Source organism: Branchiostoma lanceolatum, chromosome 12 (genome assembly GCF_035083965.1).
Source record: "Branchiostoma lanceolatum isolate klBraLanc5 chromosome 12, klBraLanc5.hap2, whole genome shotgun sequence".
In the NCBI taxonomy this organism is placed as follows: domain Eukaryota; kingdom Metazoa; phylum Chordata; class Leptocardii; order Amphioxiformes; family Branchiostomatidae; genus Branchiostoma; species Branchiostoma lanceolatum.
The window spans coordinates 2,939,518-2,961,946 of record NC_089733.1 but is presented as its reverse complement, the minus strand read 5'-3'; the positions used below and the strand labels follow the sequence as shown (position 1 = coordinate 2,961,946).

General features: G+C 39.8%; 2 protein-coding genes and 1 long non-coding RNA gene across 3 annotated transcripts; 1 reads left to right on the top strand and 2 right to left on the bottom strand.

Annotated features, from left to right (window-relative positions):
* Positions 1-286: 286 nt before the first annotated feature.
* Positions 287-4,117, bottom strand: LOC136446536 (uncharacterized). The gene is made up of 6 exons (XM_066444938.1): positions 3,478-4,117; positions 2,977-3,116; positions 2,084-2,146; positions 1,835-1,881; positions 1,278-1,415; positions 287-812 (listed from the first exon to the last, which is right to left on the bottom strand). Exons 1-5 carry the CDS (start codon positions 3,581-3,583, stop codon positions 1,286-1,288), a joined length of 486 nt encoding a protein of 161 aa, XP_066301035.1. The 5' UTR covers positions 3,584-4,117; the 3' UTR covers positions 287-812; positions 1,278-1,285.
* Positions 4,118-12,210: 8,093 nt separating this feature from the next.
* Positions 12,211-20,190, bottom strand: LOC136446073 (uncharacterized). The gene is made up of 9 exons (XM_066444349.1): positions 19,869-20,190; positions 16,948-17,095; positions 16,676-16,802; positions 16,071-16,249; positions 15,747-15,903; positions 14,463-14,546; positions 14,136-14,303; positions 13,615-13,764; positions 12,211-12,527 (listed from the first exon to the last, which is right to left on the bottom strand). Exons 1-9 carry the CDS (start codon positions 19,964-19,966, stop codon positions 12,211-12,213), a joined length of 1,428 nt encoding a protein of 475 aa, XP_066300446.1. The 5' UTR covers positions 19,967-20,190.
* On the top strand, positions 12,521-14,237 carry LOC136446075 (uncharacterized). The gene is made up of 2 exons (XR_010757493.1): positions 12,521-12,806; positions 13,633-14,237. It is a non-coding gene; the product is annotated as an uncharacterized lncRNA (long non-coding RNA).
* Positions 20,191-22,429: the final 2,239 nt, after the last annotated feature.

Below are 22,429 nucleotides of genomic sequence, written 5' to 3'. Positions count from 1 at the left end.
GTAGAATAAGAAAATATTTTCAAACATAGGATATAAACGGGCCAGAATCAGCTCTGTACCATCACTGAATTTCTTAACCATCATTTCAAAGAATGTTAGGTAGGCTACCTGGATTGTTCATCATAAAAAGTTGAAGACCGGGAAATGTCAGCCGCACGTCAGCCTGCTGCTGTCATAGACTCTACCAGTCTCCCCCGGTCGCTGGGAAAATAGTAGAAATTGGCCAAATAGAGTCAAATGTTTCAAGGGAGTCGGCTACGAAGAGAGGGTCAAATTGGCAACCTGATCCTTCTTCCACAAAAATCTATAGAACATAAAATTAACTTCTTCACTGGAACTAAAACACTTAACAGAGAGGAAAGTTGCGAAGCAATTAAACTCTTGAAGTATTAGAACCTAACCTAACAAGCTTAGGTTTCGGAGAAGCCCAAAAAGAAGGAAGCTTTTTCATTTTAAGTAATTTTCTATCCCAATTTGCCTCTATATTTGACTAACAGAATGTGAACACACAACACCCAAACATTTTACTGAAACAGTTGTTCGAACACCTCACGACCTCTTCCTCAATACTGTACAATAAGTGAAGGTTATTAATACAGTGACATAACCCTATGCATTTTCTATGGCTAATGCGACAAGCACTCTGTACAGATCAAGGCCCTCGTTTGTTGGAGGACGTCGGTTAAGTATCTGCATCATTTCGTCAGCATACCTTATGAATCTTCTACTACCACTCGGGATGTATGGTTTGCAATGACGCCTTGCCTGCCTCATCATTCGGTCTGGCACAAACTGTAGTAGATCTTGTCCTCCTAGTTCAGAATGCATAGTGAAAATTAACAGGATTCGCTCAACAAGGAAACACTGTTCTCAAACAATCACATTTGGGAGTTAATATGATCACAAGAGATACTACCTTCTACCGGTCACACATAGCAAACCGTGGTCTACTGACAACTTCCCACCTGTCCAGACCATGACTGGCATGATTGATTGATTGATTGGGAGCAAGGTCAGTTGTGGTTGGCAGTCTGTGAGGTTGACTGATTGTCAAATGAACGATAAAAAAATGATTTTGAACCTTTCCTGTCAAATGTTCCCAAATTCAGGACAGGACTTAGCTTGAAAAGCATTCGTGGCTTAGTACTGGTTGTGAAATGTTTGCTTGGAAAGCTAGGCATGGCTTCAAATTGCATCTTGGGTGGGTAGTGGGTGGGAGCAAGGTCATTGAAAGGCTTGAAAGGATACAGGTTGTTACAAAGGTCGAAAACTCGTACCTGTCCGATCAGGTAGGAAGTACAGCACATTTGGGCGTAGCACAATGGTCCGTCTGCATCCTGTGATCGTTCCAATCGCTTTGATACTGATCAAGATCTTCAGACAGAATAGACATGAAACAGTACTGTAGACACAGGCTGAAAGAGATTAGGAGTAACAGAACTCTTAATATTCCTCAATATGTATCAACCTTCCATGCTATCCTTTTGATGTTAATTAGAAAATCATTTATACATTTTGCACATTTAAAAATCAAGTGAGCTAGCAAGGCAACATGAGCAGATGAAGTACACTGTATATGCAAATATTTTAAAGAACGTCGATCATAGTCTAGTAGCACATGACACATAAAGATGAGAATTACAACAGCTACAAGTTCCGCAAGCATAACCTTATGCTTGATCAGAATTCAAAATTCTATCAAAGTTTTCAAACGAAGATTAACAATGTAAGGAAGTTCAATTCAGGGACAAACAAGTTCAAGTTTGACCCAAAGAGGAAGGTTAAGCTTATACAGTACTAGGATTGTTGGAACAACAATTGTATGAATACTCACGTTTGAATGAAATTGCCAACTTCAAATTCACCTTCATCAACCAAGCCCTGAGAATAAAATAACAGTACATATGATAAAATTATTCTTTGTGTAATGGTATAGTGAACAGTAATAGCATAGACATTGTGGTTTTCGTTACTATTACTCTTAGCAACCTTTTTCTACACCATATGACATAATCAAGTTTCATATGCTTCATGTATGTAACCCTATGATAGGAATATATGTGTATGATAAACAATAGCTCACCTGGAAAACCTCTAACCAGTACGTCAGTCTGGGCTTCAGATATGACCAAAATGCTTCTATTCGCTGCAATAGTAAAAAGAAAATTACAATTTGCCCTTTTTTCACTTAATTTGTAGTGAGTGAACCATCCCTAAAATAATCCATGGCGTAATGTACTGTAGGAAATTAACAAAAAGATTGAGTTAACATCTTTTTAGGCAAAAGAGATCTTCATGTCAAACCCAATATATCTAGGTGTTGTTCATTTGAGGAAACATACCAGCACTGACACTTAAAATTACAATTTCATTACAACTTGTTATATCATCAAAGGAGTCTTTTCTGTGGAGATATCTTGAGTAAAGTCCATAGAATCTAATGACTCTAACTTGTCTGTGATAGACTTCAGGGTCAATCTCTGAGGTCACTGGATTACAGGCCAGACCGAATACAGTAATGACCCATCTATGTTGGAGGATTAAGTTCTGGCACAGGCCCATTTGTCGAATTGCTGTAAAATGATAAAGTGTAACTGGTTCTATATTCTCTATAGCACATTAGAAGTACTTGAAAAAGTTAAGTTAATTCTTAACATCATCATCATCATCAGTCGACGAGCTTTCGCTACGACGGGGTTATACCGCCCCTTACGGGGTGACATACCCTTTCGTTGGCTGTCATACAGACGGGGATGCGCCAGTTCTCCCGTCCAAATTTCTTAACACCCGTGTATGTAACCCATTTTAAAAGAAATATGTAGTTCCTGAAACATACCAGCACTGACACTTAAAATTACATAATCTTCTCGGCGAAGATAACAAGATAACAAGACATACGCTAGTACACAAAGCCAACTTCAGTGACCCGAGCACTAGAGTAAAAGCTGCTAATATGTTACAGAGAAAAAATTGTACCTGATTGTGAACAGATCTTCCATACTGGTGGCTTTTACTACCTGCAAAATCATCATCCCCATGCTCCCGAAATGTTGCCTGCAAGGCAGCAACAACTACATTTTCTGATCCTGGATCACTTCGTGTCAACAGAGGGCATCCTAAAGTAAATGTGGAACATAGATTAGCATTTTGAACGTCTTAAATCTTTTCCCTTATCACATTTTTTTGTACTATACTAGCCAGAGAAAACTTAATTTTCAAGCCAATGTCATTGCATCAAATCAAGATTGATATAATCGGAAAATAGTATTAGTACACAGAAAGAACTTTACTATCTTAGTTCCATATCCATGTGCTTTAATCGATTAGTATCACAGAGAAATGTTAAGGGTCCATTGAACTTAATTGCACATTTGCTAACTCATCTGCAGAATGACATTCAAAGTAAGCCATGGCAATTTCATATTCTGTCTATGCTTATTTTCTAAGGTTGTCAATTTCACAATTCAAGTGACTTACCTCCAAGCTGGCAGACTGCATCCATGTAGAAAGTGGCAATTATCTTTGAATCTTTGTTGGTTGGCCCAACCTTAAGCCACAAGCAACGCCTGCTATACCTAGTCATGTATGAATGAAAAGAAACATGTTATGTAAATCACATTCCAATAAATTTCAGATAAATGGCACTTAAAACAGAACTTAATATAATGAGAAAATATAACTAAAACAATACATGTATGTCACAATGTCATATCTTTTATTACAATTACTCATAATGTAATTATGACATAATATATAAATGTAAGTAATGAAGCGATTTTATCTTCTAAAGTAGCATAATTTCAATCAAGCAATATCCATTGCCAATCTATCTATGGGGCCATAGAAAGACACCACTGGTATTATAATGTACATGTATGTAATCAATGTATGAAACAAGAAACATCATGCTAATGTCTGATATGGCATGCAACCGCAAATTGCATCAATATAAGTTCGTGGGTATCAAGCACTTAAACACTGTGTCAAATACCAGTAAGTGGTGGAGACTAAAAGCATGATGGACAAGTGGCATAATTACCTTCGCCGAGAAGGTTATGCAGAGGGTAGCGTTTGTATGTGTGTATGTGTGTATGTTTGTAACGTACAGCATAACTAGAGAAGGCTTGCACATTTCCAAACCGGGGCCCGGCTGGGCTGATTGTGGAAACGAAAACTAGAAATTGTACACGTAAAATATACACAAATAATGCACATAACAATTCTCTTTACGTCTTCAATAGTTTGGTGTCTTTTGAAGACGTTTATGGCATCCTTTTAGTTCCCAGAAGCTGCCTGGGCGGGCCCGGTTTAGAAATGTGACGTAGGCCTTAGAGGACGTTGGATGCAAGATGGAAAAAAGTATGCAATGTATCTATTTTTTTAGTAACATCTACAACAATGTATCTATTGTTTGCGTGACATCTTCTACAAAAAGAGAGATAAAATCTACTCGTTAATTTTTTTCACGACATCCTCGTACAATCGCATGGCCTCTGGACCTTCCTCTGGGTCGTCAAACCTACGCTCCAGATGGGCGAGGTAGCCCATCTCTTCAGCGAACTGTTCCCAGTCTGCCCTCTCTTGTTCCCTAGCGGCTTCTTCTGCCTGGTCCACCTGAATGATTCAAACCGTTAGTTCCTAATATAAACAGATTTCCCAATAAGTAATACTTTAAAGCAATTAGGCAATTAATCTCTGAATCACTCTCAAAATACCTCATAATTTTGAAGGATGTAGCGACATCGATATTGATTATAACTGTTGAGAAATTGCGCGCGGTATGATTATACTCTACATTTAACTATATAAAAAGTATCTGTTGAAGAAGTTGCATGAATAGGAGAAACTCCTACTAAAACGTTTGACTTCATTACGTATTTATCCATCCAGACATTTCAGCACGGGTAATCCGACAACAATTCCTTGACCTAATTAACGCCTATGATTGAACAAATATCTTACCTCATACACCTCGTCGTCAAAAGACTCATCTTCAGAAAAATATGCGTCGTCACCTTCCTGAAAATGAGTAAGTTAAAGACGTAAGTCACCCTGTAATAAAATCTTTCGATGGCCCTACCTCGGCTCAATTTTTTTTCGGTGGTCTCCCACCGTGCCCTCCCCCAGTAAGTACCGGGACATAAATTGTGCAAAGAAAATAATTCAAACGTTTAAACATCAACTAAAAATGACAGTATGCTGACTGAGGAGACAATAAGCAGTTCAAGAGTACTGTTTTCAACTGGAGCGAGACTCATGTCCAACCGAAAACTCTATTCTATTCTATAGAACGGTATAGAACATAATATTTACCTCTGAGTCCCAGTCATCAAGGTTGAGCCACGACAGTGTCTCATCAGTGTCAGTGTGGTATCCATCATCAAGAGTAGAGTACCCGTCATAATCCATTGTACCGTAGTCTTGGAGCGCAGCGTAGCTGTTGAGCACGAGGAGTGTACAGCGATTGTATTATTCCTCCTATTCCGAAAAGGGGTGTAGCATGCGAAAAAATTTCCTGACATGTGTTTGGCATCTGTAAATCGTCTCTGTTTGTCAATGTTTGTGATTTATGACATCTAGAGATGATCATGTTGCAAAACTATTCCCGCACCCAATTAGATTGGAGATCTTATCTCATATAAGAGGGATGGAGGGAGGGAAAACAGCAGAAGGTACAACACAAAATAGAAAGCCAGATAGAAAATCAGTTTAGTTTATTGACTGCGAGACCAATATGTTACCTCTTTTGGCATGTTATCAGATAGCCGCTATAACTACTATAGCATTGTTAATGCTATAGCCCTATAGCAGTTATATACAGGTACACACCCGCAGTTAAAGTGAAAGTGCTATCACCCCAGATGGATCATGGAGAAACTGACATGTTTAGCATTGATACAAAGTAGAGGCGGCATGTCAGGCCATCAGTTTATATTTAAACCCGTCCAAAACAAAATACATGCATATAAACCCAACATCTTACAAGCAACTAACGTAACGTCTGACAGTTCTGAAATCGAGCGTGTAGTAGACCTTAAGTACTTTAATAGGTGGATTTTTGACAAAAAGTTTATACTTGTCAGAGCATTTACTTCTGTTCTTAGCCAGTCTATACCGATAGAGGATACTCACTCCCCGGTTTTACGTACTTATCTTCTGATATATCCCCCACCGGGCATCCAGACCAAACTAATAACGAATCGACTCGGCGCAGCACCTCACTCCCACCCACCACTCTTGGTCCATCCCCTTAACCATTTCGGTGACCGCCCTATGTTCTGAAATCCCTATATTCCGAAATCCCTGTGTTCCGAAATCCCTATGTTCCGAAATCCCTATATTCCGAAATCCCTATGTTCCGAAATCCCTATGTTCCGAAATCCCTATGTTCCGAAATCCCTATGTTCCGAAATCTCTATGTATGAAGTGTATCAACACACTAGTGTACCGAGGACTGGCCTTGTAGCGACCGTTGGGACCCAACCAAAGCTATGGCAGGGCTCAAGGCTGTCGAGTCGCGGTCGGCAAAATAGGGAGTTGCAGCCTATACAACATGGTTCATGGCCATGGCGGCGTTTAAAATTCTAAGATCATGTGATATAACGTTACCTTCTGTGAATATTCTCATTTTGTGTTATTTGGGATAACTTATAGAAAATATAACGTCTCCTTAGGCAAACCTATTAAATGTACCATTTAAATGTATCGTTTGTAACTAACCTCGTACCAGTTTGACAGCATCATAACGAAAATTTCAATAAAATTCTTGACGAAGAACTTACACTCATACATGAAAACGACATACGGATATTAGCATATATCACCCGTTACAAGTACCGTTTACAGTTACAAGTGGTTAACGGTGACCACCGTTAGCCAGTTATAAGTGGGCCAGGAGACGTCTCCTGGCTCTTGAGAGACGTCGGTTAACAGTTCGCACAAGAAGCCGGGAGGGATGGGCCACTGTGTGTGTGTGGCGTTTTTTTATGGGTAACCAAGCATCAGGCTGTCCATGGGGTCACTCAAGAGTTCATGGGTCATCTTGCTGTGTAGTGACCTGCTGTAATGGCGAACCGCCTCAAATGGCCAGTGGCCACGCCATGTACAAAGGAACAAACCATGAGAAGTATGGTATTACGTTATTTTGGACCAGAATATATACAGAAAGTGAGTTTGGGTACATTGTTTCTATGATGTCGTGGTACTGTCAAAGGGTTTGGTTTAGCCAACAGAGTGCAGATATGCCCTTTCTTCCAACCCTTTCAACGGCACCCTATAACGTATTTATTTTGCTGACCTCGGTGGGACTTGAAGCTAAAGTGACGGACATCGGGCCATGTTTTTACTAGCCTGAAACCTATGTCTATTATAGCTCCCGAGTCTACTTTGCGGAGAGGAGTCTCTGGAGCTATAATAGGTTTGGATTCCAGGCTATGTTTTTACCTCAGTTCTTTACGCCGATGGATTATAAATATACCCCAACGTTCGTTGGTAATTTGCATTATAGCGCTCAGGACGTCTACTCTAACCTGCAGTGTTTCAATTTTGTTGTTAATGATCCTCCTACGCTGTATGTTTACCCTGGAATACCAGTCAACGTATAGGGCGTATTCAGTCACGTGACCCTCCCCCTAGCAACGAGCACTGGCGGCCATGTTGGTGCTCACTTGATAGTGGGGCCCTATGGAACTCTCTGTATAAATGGCAGATGTTTTCTACGCCATTCACAATTTCCCTTCAAAACGTTTTGTCTCATAATTATGGTGTTTTGCCTCGTGGTCAGATGGTTGATTGGGACTGATAAAGCACACACCGGTCGGGCAACAGTAAGATTGGTTTTGCGTTTCTCGTGTAGGACGTGTACGTGCGGGAACATACGATCGCGAAGGGACTAACGACTGAAACAAAAGTGGATTTTTGACATACGAACAACGGATCTAAATAGTTGAAGTTTGAGAATCAAAGTGTGTGTATGGAAACCTTTTGTATCTGGTCGAAAAGCAAGTTACAGGCCCATTGTGTAACACAGTCGCGGCACCGTGTTGTCGCCAGTGCTTGAGATACGTTCATTCATAAACTGGGGGTCTTTTAATATCGAACTTTCCCGATCATAACGTACCCCCTGTCAGCACAATTTCTCACGACACTCAAGACACTGTACTACGTGGCTGCAGGCCTTGGAACACTTGTAGGCTACTGGGGAACCTCGCTCGTCGATAATGGGTAATTTCTAGTAGGTGAAATTGGATTTTTGTAGCGAAATGGATGTGAGGCTGGAGACTCTTTGCATATAATAAAACAGCGATCAGAAGACTTCGCATTCCTTGGAAATTTAGAGAGCGTCGGACAATGAGAAACTTCGCTGCAGGGTGAGCACCAACATGGCCGCCCACGGAGGGCAGGGGTGATGACGTCACGTGAATACGCCCTATACATATATAGTGTTTAGATAAAGTGATGAAGTATTCTACTTACACTTATTTTTTACTAGAAATAGTAACATTCCATTGATTACCTCATACATCATCACAATTGAAACACAAGAGGCGAGTAGTACAGTCTTCTGGGATTCAGACCCATGGTTTGGCCGAAACCTTATTAGTCGCAAGGTAGCTCATGAACCCAATGCATGAACCCCTTAGGCTAAAAGGTCCAGACCGGTTAGACTAGTCAGCTGGTGACGTTAATGAACCACACTAGCTCTACCAGTACCTTTTCCTTTAAGATTCGTCCAATCAAATCTTTGAGTTCGAATATCCCTATTCAGCTCAATATTTTGCCATTACTCACAAGGTTAATGTCGAAGAACCACTTACACACTGTGTTGAAGAGGTGAGTAAAACGGCCTCCTGGCTCCCAGGATTGGAACCCGTGCCAAACCCAGGCCGCCAGCTCATGAAATCAATGCACTAACCCCTAGGGCTAAAAGGTCCTGAACAGTAATGGACTGGTCAGTTGGTGGCCGTTGAATCAAACTGTTACATTATACACTGTCACTTCCCATTTTTCATGCCTGTGAGGCCCCTGTGACTTCCCATGGCCATTGGGGTCTCATGGATAATGTTAGAAAAGAACTAAGGCCCGATTTAGACACAGTTTTTCCTATATCAGCCGACATCTGGGCAGAGATGTCGGGAGGCATTTATTCACATCGACAGGAAGTATTGCAGGTCACCCGTGTAGTTGGAATGCAGTGGTGGTACATCGTGATAAATTGTGTTTTAAGCTAAAAGTCTGGTTCCAATAGTGCTTTCAATGACATTTTTTAACTTGTTAGAATCAGAAAGATATCTTTGATGGCCTGATTTTACCAATTAATACTGTAAGAAATGGTTTTCTCTGTGCTACATCCTTATGCATCATAGCCTGGCCTGTAAGGCACTGTAAAATTATCTATACTCCCTTGGAAGTTTTGATAAATCCCCCTACCAAGTATGAATTATGGTACAGTTGCTATCGCTAACATCAAAATGGGTCACTTGACGTCCAGAAGTCTGCTAATTAGCCTGAAACTAGTTCTTCAGATGTCGGGGACTGACCCATTTCATGTATACTTGGGCTGAAGCTGTCAGGGACTCCCGCTGACTTGTCGGGCGTCCACTTTGGAGCTATCGGCTGAAATTTTGGAACCTGGAAAACCCTCGTTAAGACCATAAAATTCCTGTTTAGACATAGAAAAAAACTGTCGCCTGCCAGATATCTGTAGTTCAGACATCTAGAAAACCTGTGTCTAAATTGGGCATAACAGCGCAACACCCTAAGAAAGTTGGTGGCTTTTTTTTTAGCCACCAATGATATTCATGTTATCTCAATCAAACTACCTGAAGCATTTAAAGGACATAAGACACCAAAATACAACATCTTCTTATTATCTGAAATAGGAGTAGCATCATTCAAGGAACATAAATGTTTAAAACAAATACTACACATCCTTCTGATCTTATCTAACATTGAACCATCAGAAACCATACTTCCATGGATCCAGCTCTTTATTCTTATCTGATCTTCTCACCAGGTGATTACAATAATCAGGGACTTATGCCCACTCATGACGTCACAAGGAACACGGCAGCCGGTTCAACCTTACACCACGGCTTGCGAAAAACATTATTTGATGAGCAAAGAATGCTTGATTATGGTGATAACATTAAATTAAAGGACACAACAATATCTATTTTGTTTGCTTGCAAAAATAATGTTCTTTTCGAACCAAATTCCAAATCGGCTACCATGTTCATTGTGACATCATGACTACAGAGTAGGCAAGTCACCGATTAATGTAATTACCTGGTGGGAAGAATCAAAAGCTGGAGCTATGAAGTTTTGATGGTTCGATGTTAAATAACATCAGAAGAATATTTAGTGAAAATGTGTATGTTATTAAACAGTATTATTATGTAATATGTTCTATGTAATTTTAGGAAGTCACAATGTTGATGTCATTGGTGTCTTGTGCCCTTTAAATGGATGCCTGTGGCCCATGCAAACCCCATCATTTCTATGAGGCCATGTTCCCACTCAGCAATGCAAATCAATTCGCATGAAGGGCCAATTCGTATTGTTTTGACTATTTTTCCTGAATGTGAGTAGCCAAATTCCGGATTGATTCATCCACCCGAGGGGTTCATGAATTGAATTGAATTGCCCAGCAGTGTCCTGTAGGTGTGAACAAGCAATTTTGCTCAATACCAATAGCTCTGACGTCACTTAATCTGGAAAAAACTCTCAATCCAAATCATAGTTTCAATTCCATGTTTCTACACCACACAACACCAAGCAAGATATGTTCAAATGCTCAGGCTCTACCAGGCAAGCATTATCCCTATGAAGAAATGAATCATGCCTTAAATCACCCCCCCCCCCCCCCCAGTCAAAGTTTATGAAAATAGGTTCCTCCATAATGCCTTCCCCAGCAGATTGAACCATTCAAAACCATGCCTGCTAAATGTAGACTACAGTATTCATCATCATCAGTTCCTTTTCATCCTGCCGGACGATCAGTTCAGCGTCGGTGGGCTCGTCCGTGGGCGACGAGTCCAGCTTTACTCTTGCAGTGTTTGCCACAGTATTTGCTACAGTGTTTGCTACAGTATTTGCAGTGTTTGCTACAGCGTTTGCTACAGTATTACAAAACTCAAAAATGCACACTTTCAAAGTTATTGGGAGGCAAATGGTCAATTCTGAAAATAAACTCTTGTTCTTGTATAAAGGCTGTCCCTTTATAATACCAGATTTGAGGTCATTGGTCTTTGAACATCTATGAGTGCAAAATTTACATTTTGTGATATAAACTGCCATAACACAACACACAACCACAATTTCATTATTCAACATGAATGAATTTTCAAAAAATGAAAAAGGACAATGGCATGAATGCATCTTCCCACTCTTTGCCAATAACAAATATTACACACCATTTGGATGTGATATTATGGCACGAGGGCTGGAAATAAACCATTTTCAGCTGATGATAGCAGTACTTACTTACTTAGCTCTGTAAAATCATCTCAAAGACAAAACTAATCTGAAAAATTGATATCTCCAAGCAGATGTTGTGAGTAAAGATTGTTTGACTGAAAGTTTTCCGTCCCATTCAGTCTAGCCAACCCTTCCCACTTTTAGCTGATGGCATAACGCAAATGCATTTTGTGTGAAAGTAGCCAATAAACCTCACTCAAATCATTCTAAAGACCAGCACCCACAAAATGGAGACAATCTGAGCCTCCTAAGCAAATGCTTTCATGAAGGCACATATAAGCTTAAGTGATCCTGGTCAGACAGTAATGTAGTGTTGACATCTGTTTTTTTTTATCAAGTCGGTTGTCCACTTTAAAAACACTCAGAGACCCAGATTGTAGTGTTTTGTATTAACCTTTATTTAGTATGTATGTGATATTTGTGATCTGATTGGTACAAGTTGTATAATTTCGTGCAAGAGCTGCCAGTGTGCACTAACCCTCTATTTCTTGCTCTCTCAGTATCACTTTTAAAATTCTACTTTTCCATGAAACAAGAACTAAAATCATGTACAAGTCTATTTTGCATGCAGTTTTCATGGGTTACTAGTATTTCTAATCCATATTTGATAGCAACAGACTATCAGTGAACTACCTGGAGACAAAGATTACAATGGGTTTTAAACACTTTCCAGCAGAATCTGAATATTGATTTATCCTCTACATACATACTATGTTGAGGTCACTTTGTTTACTAATTACCAAACGCATCTCTTATATCCTTTGGGATATGATAGTCTGGTTCCCATGTGGCCTTCTTACTAGCATATCCCTGCCACTTTACAAGGTATTCCACCTGACCATTGAATGTTCTTTTCTTTAGAAGTTTTTCTACGTAGAACTGTTTTTCCTTCACATTTTTTGCTTTTCCTGTCCCCTTTCTTTTCCCCCTCCCCTTTCCTTTTCCCTTGCTTTGTTTGGCTTCTTCCGCTCCTTCTGCATCCTGGGCTTCAAGTTCAAAGACATCACTCCTCTGTATTGCATGCAATATTACCGTTGGATCACGTGTTCCTGTGAAAACAAACATTGTTATTGTTAAGTATCATAGTCTCTATGATCTTACATTTTAGTGTTGCTTAATAAAGCTCAGCATCCGGCACTAAACCATCAGCATACTCAATGCTAATCAATAAATTTCATTTATCTTTTTTTTTGCATTTCCATATGTCCAGGAAATTTACTATTTGGTCAGGTTCACCAGTCAATAGCCAGGTGAATACAATTGGAGTCTGAAGCCCTATTGGACAAAAATCTTTTATGTTCACTCTTCCTTGAAGGGAAAACAATTAGGTAAGGAAAACCTCTATCTTTGGACACTAAATTGTAATATGATGAAGTACAATAACTGTAAATGCAGAAATGTTTGCAGTGGCTTTTTGTTTGCGGTTTTGCAGTGAACTCTTCATTCCGAACTTAAAACATTTAGCCACCGCGAAACATTTTGCCCACCTATGACAGTACCCCTACTATTGTTTCAAATATGAACTTAAAACCACCGCAAACAGTCCATTTTCTCCATACCGCAAAAAAACACTGGTATCTCCATACCACAAAATGAAAACTCAAAAGGAATTTACAGTATAGACTCGAAAAGGAAACACACGGAATTTCATTTACTACAAGCACTTGGCACAATGTCATAGATTAATATGTCAGCCCTTTCTTAAGGCTTCAGTTGTGATTGGCTCAAGTGTGGAAAACATTTTAGGTGACTGTACTGGAACCAAAATGAGTCGTTTGAAAGAGAAGCATGTGGTCTTACATGTATGTGCCTTGTCATGTGACATTTCTTTTTACCGAAATCTTCAAATTTAATCATGTTTTGACAATCAGTTTGCTGTAATCTTTTGCTTTTCAGTTATGTTACCTTTAATCACACAATGCATACAATTGCATGTAATTTTTCAGAAAAGGTATCAATTCTTAATATTTCTATTGAAGTATCAATCAAATATTTTACTGCTAGTATCTCTTTATTATCATTATTAATTCTACTAGTATCCATCACCTACCATAAAAAAGATTATACTTGTACTGTCCATAATTTGTCAGATTCTATTGCTTTATCAAGTAATATCAGTGCTTTTGTAATACATACGTAGTACGGTCCCTGTAGATGTGCTGGCACCAGGATTCAGCAGGATTGGTGTACTGCTTGTATCAGGGCTTGTTGGCGGGACTGAAGTTGGTGGGGATGATGTGCCTGTGGATGCGCTGCTTGGTTCATGTGGGGTCGGATTGCTGTGAACTGATAAGTTATACATTCTCATAATTCTGTATAGCTTTGGTATTGAGATGTATTTGCATTGGTAGTCCACGTGGTAAGGGCACAGGTTTCCCTAAAAGACAATAATTATCAGACTCATGAAATTTTGTTTGCTTCTGTGATACCGCTGATGACTTCTATATATTTGCTTTGCAAAGAAGGCAGGCTAGTGTCTATCCTTTTCAATGTGTTTTGTAATTGATGGAAGCATCCATTTCAAGTCTTTAAATACATTAAAAAGTAGGAACACTTTAGATGTTTCTTTAACATAAATGCAAGTTTTCAGTTTGAGGTCTTGGTACAGTATATACATAAAATCATCTGTGATAAGCTCGATACCTTCAAGAACTTACCTTCTACTGTTATTTTCTCTTTTTCCTGAAGGATTGTTTGTAGGTGCCCCTTCCCAATAGAGCCGATGTGGTCAACAGTTATTTCCTCAGGCAACCCAAGCACAGTGACCCGCCCAGTCTTAGCAGCGTAGGCTTTGTAGGGAAATTTCCCTTTGTTGCCTGCAGCCTCTGGAAATGAGTCAGTCATATTAATGTTTGTTAGGAAAGTAAATTTGATGTATCAGATATTGTTGCACACAAGTTATCTCAAACTAGCTGTATGTTACAAAATCTTTAGTGAGTGGGTTCATATTGATAGCACCAAAGTACTACTGTAACGTTACCTACCATACTTCTCATTGAACATGCTTCTGACTTCCTTTGCCAATTGACCTTTGCTGGAATCAGAAGGGGTCTGTGGGACTTTTCCATCTGAAAAAGGATGCATGAACAATATTCTCAGTTGATGTACTTTGTTTTACTATCAAGGCCACAGCAAGTTCTTTTATGGATGACATACTCTGCAGATTGCAAATATAATGCAAGAGGGCAGAAAGAGAACAAGATGGGTATTAACAAACTTCATGGCTAAAAAATGTTTTGAAATAAACACTATACACATTGTAACAAGACTTGAAGTGACAAAACATTGTTTACATCCAACAAGTCTTATATCCCTGCATTCAAGAGGTTCACTAGTGTGGTAGCCTGGTATCACTTACCAAGTTGGTAACTACACTCATGGCTACCACATTGGTGCCACTTTTACAACTAGCAAACTAGTTTCCCTTCTATTTTATGTTTTTTTTTTTACATCAATCAGGCAAAAATTAATGAGGGTTCTTATGTCATCCATAAGATTTACTCGCTGTGGCTTAAGGTATTATATAAAAATGTTAGTATACATTTCATTTCTTCTCGTTGAAAAAGGGCGGTCGGATGGACGCCCAAAACGTCCGATTTTTATCGTATTGTTGTCCAGCAGTAAAGTTTCAATTGTACCACTCTATTTGCTTACCTGGATGTTTAACATTCATAAACGTATACATGTATCATTCGTAGCTCTGGGACGATAACAGGGCCAAGATGGAATTTGACCAGATTCGCTTTATTCGTCTTTCTCAAGAATCTACAATGTAATATATGATAAGTGGAAATTATTGTTGCTCTTTTACCATCCAAATCATTTACCTGTGTATACACGAGGATAAATTAAAAAAAGTTTCGTATTGTATAAGCACTAGATGTTCTTAAAAGGTACAGATTTACAAGATGAATGGCTTCACTAAAGCTTTTGATGTATGCTTGCAAAAATGCCAATCTAAACATTATCACAGATGGCTCTTCCGTTTACTGTAAATCATGTAAAATTTCGGGTGATTTACGTTTGCAGTTTCCTTGTTATCCTCTATACCTAAAATTCAGGACATCCACAAACACTGTATAACTGTAGCACTCAGTTATTCCAACCACAAAATCTAAACAACTGCAAACACATTTTCTCCCTATCCATACCATGACATTAACCCTTCTTACAGTATTGAAATCTACTTTTACTGACTTTAGACATAATTTGGTAGTGCACAGTCTGTTTGTCAAAGAATTTTTTATGAGATTTCAACAAAAACCCACCATTCACAGCATTGGCAAACTTCAGAGACAGGGCAGAAGTGTTCTCCTGTTCTGCCAGGAACTCCTTCCCTTTTGGTGTCCCGATGTGGCATACTCCGTCATCCTTGCTGAATAGCAAAACAGCAACCTCCAAGTTGCATTCCTTAAACTTGAGTACCTGAAATGTAATTAAGTTATTTCATTTTAATAGAATTATGGACATCAGTAAAATGTGGCTTATGTTGAACATGTTATTTTAACTTTTCTCCACTTTTTACAAAACTTATAATATGATACTGTTGCTGACAGCATTAGTTCTGCTTTGGACAATATGAACCTACTGACCAATTCATTCATGTCTTTAATCAACCTCTGTGCCTCTCGCCGCTTGTCTTTGTCCGACAGATCCTGGATTGTGATGACCTTGGCCTGTTCTGCCTCAGCTTGAAGGAGTCGCAGCTCGTCCCCCTTTTCAGCTAATACCACTTTGTACTCGGCTTGGGCCTGTTCCATTGATAATCCATCTGCATTGATATGACCCAGAACAGTTTGAAGTTATGTGAAATATAAGTAGGAAGTACAAAATACGATTTACTCACAGGCCTTTTTAACATCATTCTGGTAACTTTTTTTATGTCAATGTGAAGGTCCTTTTTTTTAAATGACACTTTGTTGGTAACAATTTCTTTTTACATCTTGGCTTTTACATGCTCTTCATATAATCCTTCTGCTCCATTTTCTAAGCTTAGTAAGTCTTTCCTAACAGAGTGCTGCACTGTACTGCGTTTTGCTTTACTTTGAGATTATAAAGTAGTGTGTAGCAGTGTAATCAATAGATTTATGTTGTTTGTTGTATTTCTTTTGTTTAATAACCAGCATCATTTTCTTTGATGCCAGAAAACATTACCGATAAGCCATTTTTATGAATACGATGTAAATTACAGGCGCACCTCTCATCCTTTTACTCAAAAATACATTTTGAGCCGTCCTCTTCTTCTTTGTTGGCCTCAGTCGCTTTGTAGGTGGGTTGCCACCTGCCACGTTTCGAACCCTCTTCTTTCTATTGTCTATCCAATCCTGAAAAAGGAACCCAGAAGTCAGACAAATTTTATACATTTTGTTTGGTATTGTACAATATCAAAATTTTTCATATATAGCCTATGCTGTTCTCGATGTGTAAACTCATGTGAAATATTGAGAGTCTTGTCTAAAGAGCACTTACCTTTATCTTCTTTTCAGCGAGGCCGGTGTGGGTCATAGCCTGCTCTAGAAGTCTCCTTGTCTCTGTGGTCCCATACCGGATCATACCTTTGCCCCACAGATCATTTAGAATCCCTTCTTGTTCTGGGGTAAAGGTTGTTCTTCGTCTTCTGTCAGGAAGAAATGCAAATCAATTTGAATCATCTCTGAATATAAAACAGTTAACTTATATACTTTATCAAGTGACAGACAATATTTATTATGTACATCTATTCACAAATGTTGGTCTTCTTTTAATAACCTTCATAAGTGTGTGTTTTTGTGTGTCTATCCTGTTTGTGTTTTTTGTATGAACAGCTTGTTAATGTGTGTGTGTGTGTGTGTGTGTCTATCCTGTGCCTATCAATAATAACTAGATGAATCATGAATATGATATTTCGTATTAGGTTGATATTTGGACATGATCGATTTTGGGCCATCCATAAACATGAATTATGCAATTGTATTAGGATGGCCCACCACAGGGCATGCTGGGTAATTGTTTACTGAAGGACCCTGACTTAAATGGTTTCGCCCATAAATATGACGCCACTCTTTCTTGATTATTCAAAATCACCATTATTCATATTCTACCTCTTGCATTACTGTATTTTTGTAATATTATTATATTATTTTGTTTTTCATGCAATTATGTACATTTTATAAGTGAGGCAAAATCAATTAACGAATGTAAAGGGTCGTGGAATATTAGTAACTTAGTTATAACACAGTTTGGTATTGACATGGCATTTTTTGTAAAGATATAATACATGTGGCCTCCGTTGCATGCCTCCCTTACGATTCAAAGTAGCCAAAGAACCTGGCCACAATAAGTTGAAAAATCGTCGTGCGAGAGGCCTGCAACGCAGAGGCTTTAATACTTTGCCGGCCCTTTCTAGCCTGTCAGTGTCATTATCCGTTGTGACCTGACTAAGCGAGCAACAAGATGCTCGCTGGCTTATCTTGTAATTTTTCGTAAGGGCCCTGTCACACTTGTGCGTATATTCAAGTGCGTATGAGTTGCGCATCAACGTTTATTTTTACCCTGATCCACCGTTGTGCAGCCAAGTTATCGAACCTAAGAAGTCACTTATTCGGCTGCAAACTTAACCTAAACCCAAATCATGAATACGTAACCCATGCGGACTTGTAGATACGCACAAGTGTGGCAGGGCTTAAAATCGGATGGATAGCAAGCGACAAGACTGAGCCAGCGGTTACTATGGAGGGTATCACCCATCTTTAGGTCTTTAAACATAGAGATAGACTGTAGCCCACGAGTTTGCCACATATGTTAGAGTAGAGTAGAGTAGATCCTTTCGGCCAGGTAGGAAGGTCATCTTCCAATTTAGGCCGCTCATCCCTTTACTAGACTCAATTGCTAGACTGGATCATGATTCCAGGCTTGTGAAGGCAGTCTAATACTTTGTAATTGTAGACTACTGGGCGATGTTCCATATGTTTGTCTAGTCTGTTTTTGAAAGTTATGTTCATGTTGCCTTCGTAAAAGTGTACTCTCCAAGCAGAGGATGGGTTCCGGCAGGTTTTTGACGTGTTTTTAGGTGTTTTTGTCGGCCTTTCTACTTTTTCATTAATTTTTTTGGCTCTATAAGGGTTACTTTTTCATTTATTTTTTTGTCTCTATAAGGGTTTATAGAGACAAAAAAATAAATGAAAAAGTAGAAAGGCCGACAAAAACGCCTTAAAACACGTCAAAAACACGTCAAAAACCTGCCGGAACCCATCCTCTTCTTGGAGAGTAGTAAAAGTGCTTTGATGTCGGAACAACAGCACTGCACCATTCATGCCGCCAGCCTGGTGTTAATTAACCTATTCTGTTGCTATTCGAGTGACGCTGGTCAGAAATTTCCCTGATAACACGCCAGGGTGTCATAACACTGGGCCGGGTGATAACAGGGCCGGGTGAGAACTGACTTTTGCAGGCATTCTGTCGGCGGCGTCAGCGCTGCAATCTCAATTTTCGACCCATTGTTTCATCCCGATAATGATGAAAATCGCGAATCAACAAAATAAACACTAGCGCCGACTGCATACTGCACGGCCAGGCTACTAAGCTGAGTGGTGTTGTACAAGAGTAATAGTATTTTTACTTTTACTTTGAAGGACCAAGGAGGTCTATATAACCTCCTTGGAAAGACATGTAGATTTAACCGATGTGATACGTAGTCAAATGTCTACCCGCATGTATATTTATGTTCAAGAAGGTTCTATATACTTTATTAGGAGGTTCTCATTGGGATATGTTATAGCCTGAATGCCAGACCGGGCAGAATATTTATCGTGCGGGATTATATCCCACACAATATGAAAATTTAGAGATTGTGGGTCTGGCATCCAGACTAGATATGATCTGGGGGAAGAAACTTAGCAGAAACAAGAAATAAAGTTAAGAATCGGTATCAAATATCTCTGACTTTGTTTGTGTTTGGGGGGGGGGGCACTTACACCATTCTCCAATTTTAGGCGAGGCAAATTATGAAGCTCAGTAGGATATGCCCAAAGACGCACGGGACAAGTAATGATATTTTAACGCAATCTAGCAGGCATGACTCATGAGTGTCAGGTCTGACTGGAACGGTTCTCTGGCTGACATTAACGATTTTGCCCCGTGTAGATCTGCTTTGAGATAATCATTTCACTGCCCGCCATCTGGATTCGCTTTACCTGGGCCCGACCGAGAACTCTATCACGAGGTCGTCTGAAAATATGACGTTATCTGCGCTCGATCATGAAGGGGTAAAAAGCCAACTATTGTCGGAAAATGACAACAGCGCTTCCGATGGGCAAATGTTTTGCCAGGCTGACGGAAGTTATGAACAGAAAATTTGCAGACCCTTCGTTACCGAAAATTCTACTCTACTCTAGTCTCTAACATGTACTTACTTTGGTACAGGGGCGGCTGTTGGCGAAGCTCCGAGTTCAGTCATCACTGACACGGCGTCATGATCATCCTGCGTTTCCAGCTCTGAAAAGTCTGACATCGTTGATACAAAGCGCCCTTGGTTCAATTATGATAAGCGTTCACTATATGAAGACTATAATCTGGACCATGTGGATAAACCGCGTGAACACCAAACCGCGCGCTTTCTTCGCGTACAGGCCTGCTTTGCGTACTTCACACTTCGCTATTAGCCAATCAGCCTCCTTTCAGCGCGACACCATGTGGGGCCGCGCAGTACTAGTATCCACCCAGAACACTCTCCAAGCAGAGGAGGGGTTTCGGCTGTTTTGACGTGTTTCTATGCGTTTTTGTCGGGCTTTCTACTTTGTCATGGTTCTTTTTGTATAGCCAACCACGTTTCTGGGTTGGCTATACAAAGAAAAAAACATGACAAAGTAGAAAGCCCGACAAAAACGCATAGAAACACGTCAAAACAGCCGAAACCCCTCCTCTGCTTGGAGAGTAGCCAAGACCAGTAGGTTCCCAGTTTGAGCGAGTGGTGGCCTAATTTTTTTGTTGGGGAGCGCTGATTCGCAATCTTCAACTTGGGCTATATACCGGGAAATCATTGGATGGGCCTTCCCGGCATAGAGTGAGCTCAGACAACCTTTATAGCCCATGTTGAAAAATCGCGGATCAGCCCCCCAAATAAACGGTTCCACCAAGGAGGTTCCACGAAGTCTCGGGGCGAAGAAGGCCGGGGTTTAGGTCGAGTGGGGTAGGAGAGTCCGGGATTTTAGACGTTTCTCCCCCGACACGTTAAAATCCCAGACACTCCTACCCCACTCGACCGAAATCGCGGCTTGGAGAAAATAGTTTGGGAGATTTTAACCCTTTTATCATTTTTCTCATTTTCATGGGGATTGCTAGCCTGGGTGCCAGACCACCGCGCCCCTGGCGATAATCCTTCGGCCGGGGAAGCAACTCGCGCCGCCGCCACAGATAGCACACGGCCCACTAATTATCTCTAGCGCTAGGGGATTGCAGATAGAAAAAGGAAGCTATGATTGTCAAAAAAACATATGGCGTGTCACATTGTCCCATGATAGGCCTAAATTGAGTTATTTTCATGCTGGTCACTCAACACATACTGAGTGTATCTGCATGCCTTTTGGTTGCTCAGAGCGATTTTATAATAAATTATAAAATCGTTATTCATCCAAGGAGGTTTAATCAGGTAAAAAAACTGATTAAACCTCCTTGATTTATCCTTGCTTGTTCAGAATATAATTGTCCTTCATTGTGATGCATGTGATAGAAGCATGCGGTGGCAGGTCGTTGTGCTATAGAAACATTGGAGTTTCTCAAATATTCACTCACAGTCACATAGGCCATATACATTCTCTTTTGTAGTTTAAATGCCATGAATTAGGAACATTCACCAGATTTTCTTTTGTCACTGAGTGCTAATTGTATTCCCCTTGAGCTATCATGTCACTTGTGACATAATATATGATGTCCTTGGATTGACATATCCTTTTATGGCAAACATATTCTATGGCATACTACGTTACTATCATCTACTTTACAAAGCAGAAATGCATTCAAATATTCTCACTACCCTATTCCTTTTCGACAACTTGATAATAACTGTAACATATTTCTCTAGTATGGAGATTTTACTTTAGAGTGTCACTAAAGAAATCAGTATCGATGTTTACCGGAAACATGCATGAACCATCAGTGTATTCATGTGTGTGTATATATTGTATATTGTGTGTGTACTTGTGTGTGTTTATGTGAGATTGAAAGTATGAGCATGTGTGTACGGAGCGTGCATGAATAGGTTTGAATATGAGATCATCAATGTGTGTGTGTGTGTGTGTGTGTGTGTGTGTGTGTGTGTGTGTGTGTGTGTGTGTGTGTGTGTGTGTGTGTGTGTGTGAATATGAGTGTGTGTATAGGTTTGTACATGAGCGTGTGTGTGTGTGTGTGTGTAAGAGAGAGAGAGAGAGAGAATATGAGCGTGTGTGAATGAGTTTGAATATAATCGTGTGTGTGAATATGAATGTGTGCTTATGGGTGTGTTGACATCTACACCCAGTTTCTAAAGAGTGTTGAGTCACCACATAGACATGCATGTCAAAGGCTAAACTATGACTGTCTACAGGGGAAAATAGCTACTCTCTGTGTATTAGGTCTTGTCTTGTTGTTGTCAAAAGATCACATTAAGGTGCAGATGCATTTTTTGCCTTATATAAGCACTAAGAACACTGGGCAATACAGTGTGTCTGTGTTAGATGACAGTGGACAAGAAGCTGATATCAATGCAGTACTGTACAGTTATTCCTGCATGGTGGAGTTATAACACATGTAGAAAGCCTTTCTGCAATTTCTGTAGTGTACAGTGTTTGTAATTGCTCACCCAGTGTTTGCAATGGCACTAATTCAGATCCTTTGGTAGTAAGTAGATGTTTTGCATGTCTTAAAACAATTAACATACTTAGTACATGTATCCTTTCGATGGACTACTGTATGTACATAATTGTATGCTGCACTTTAC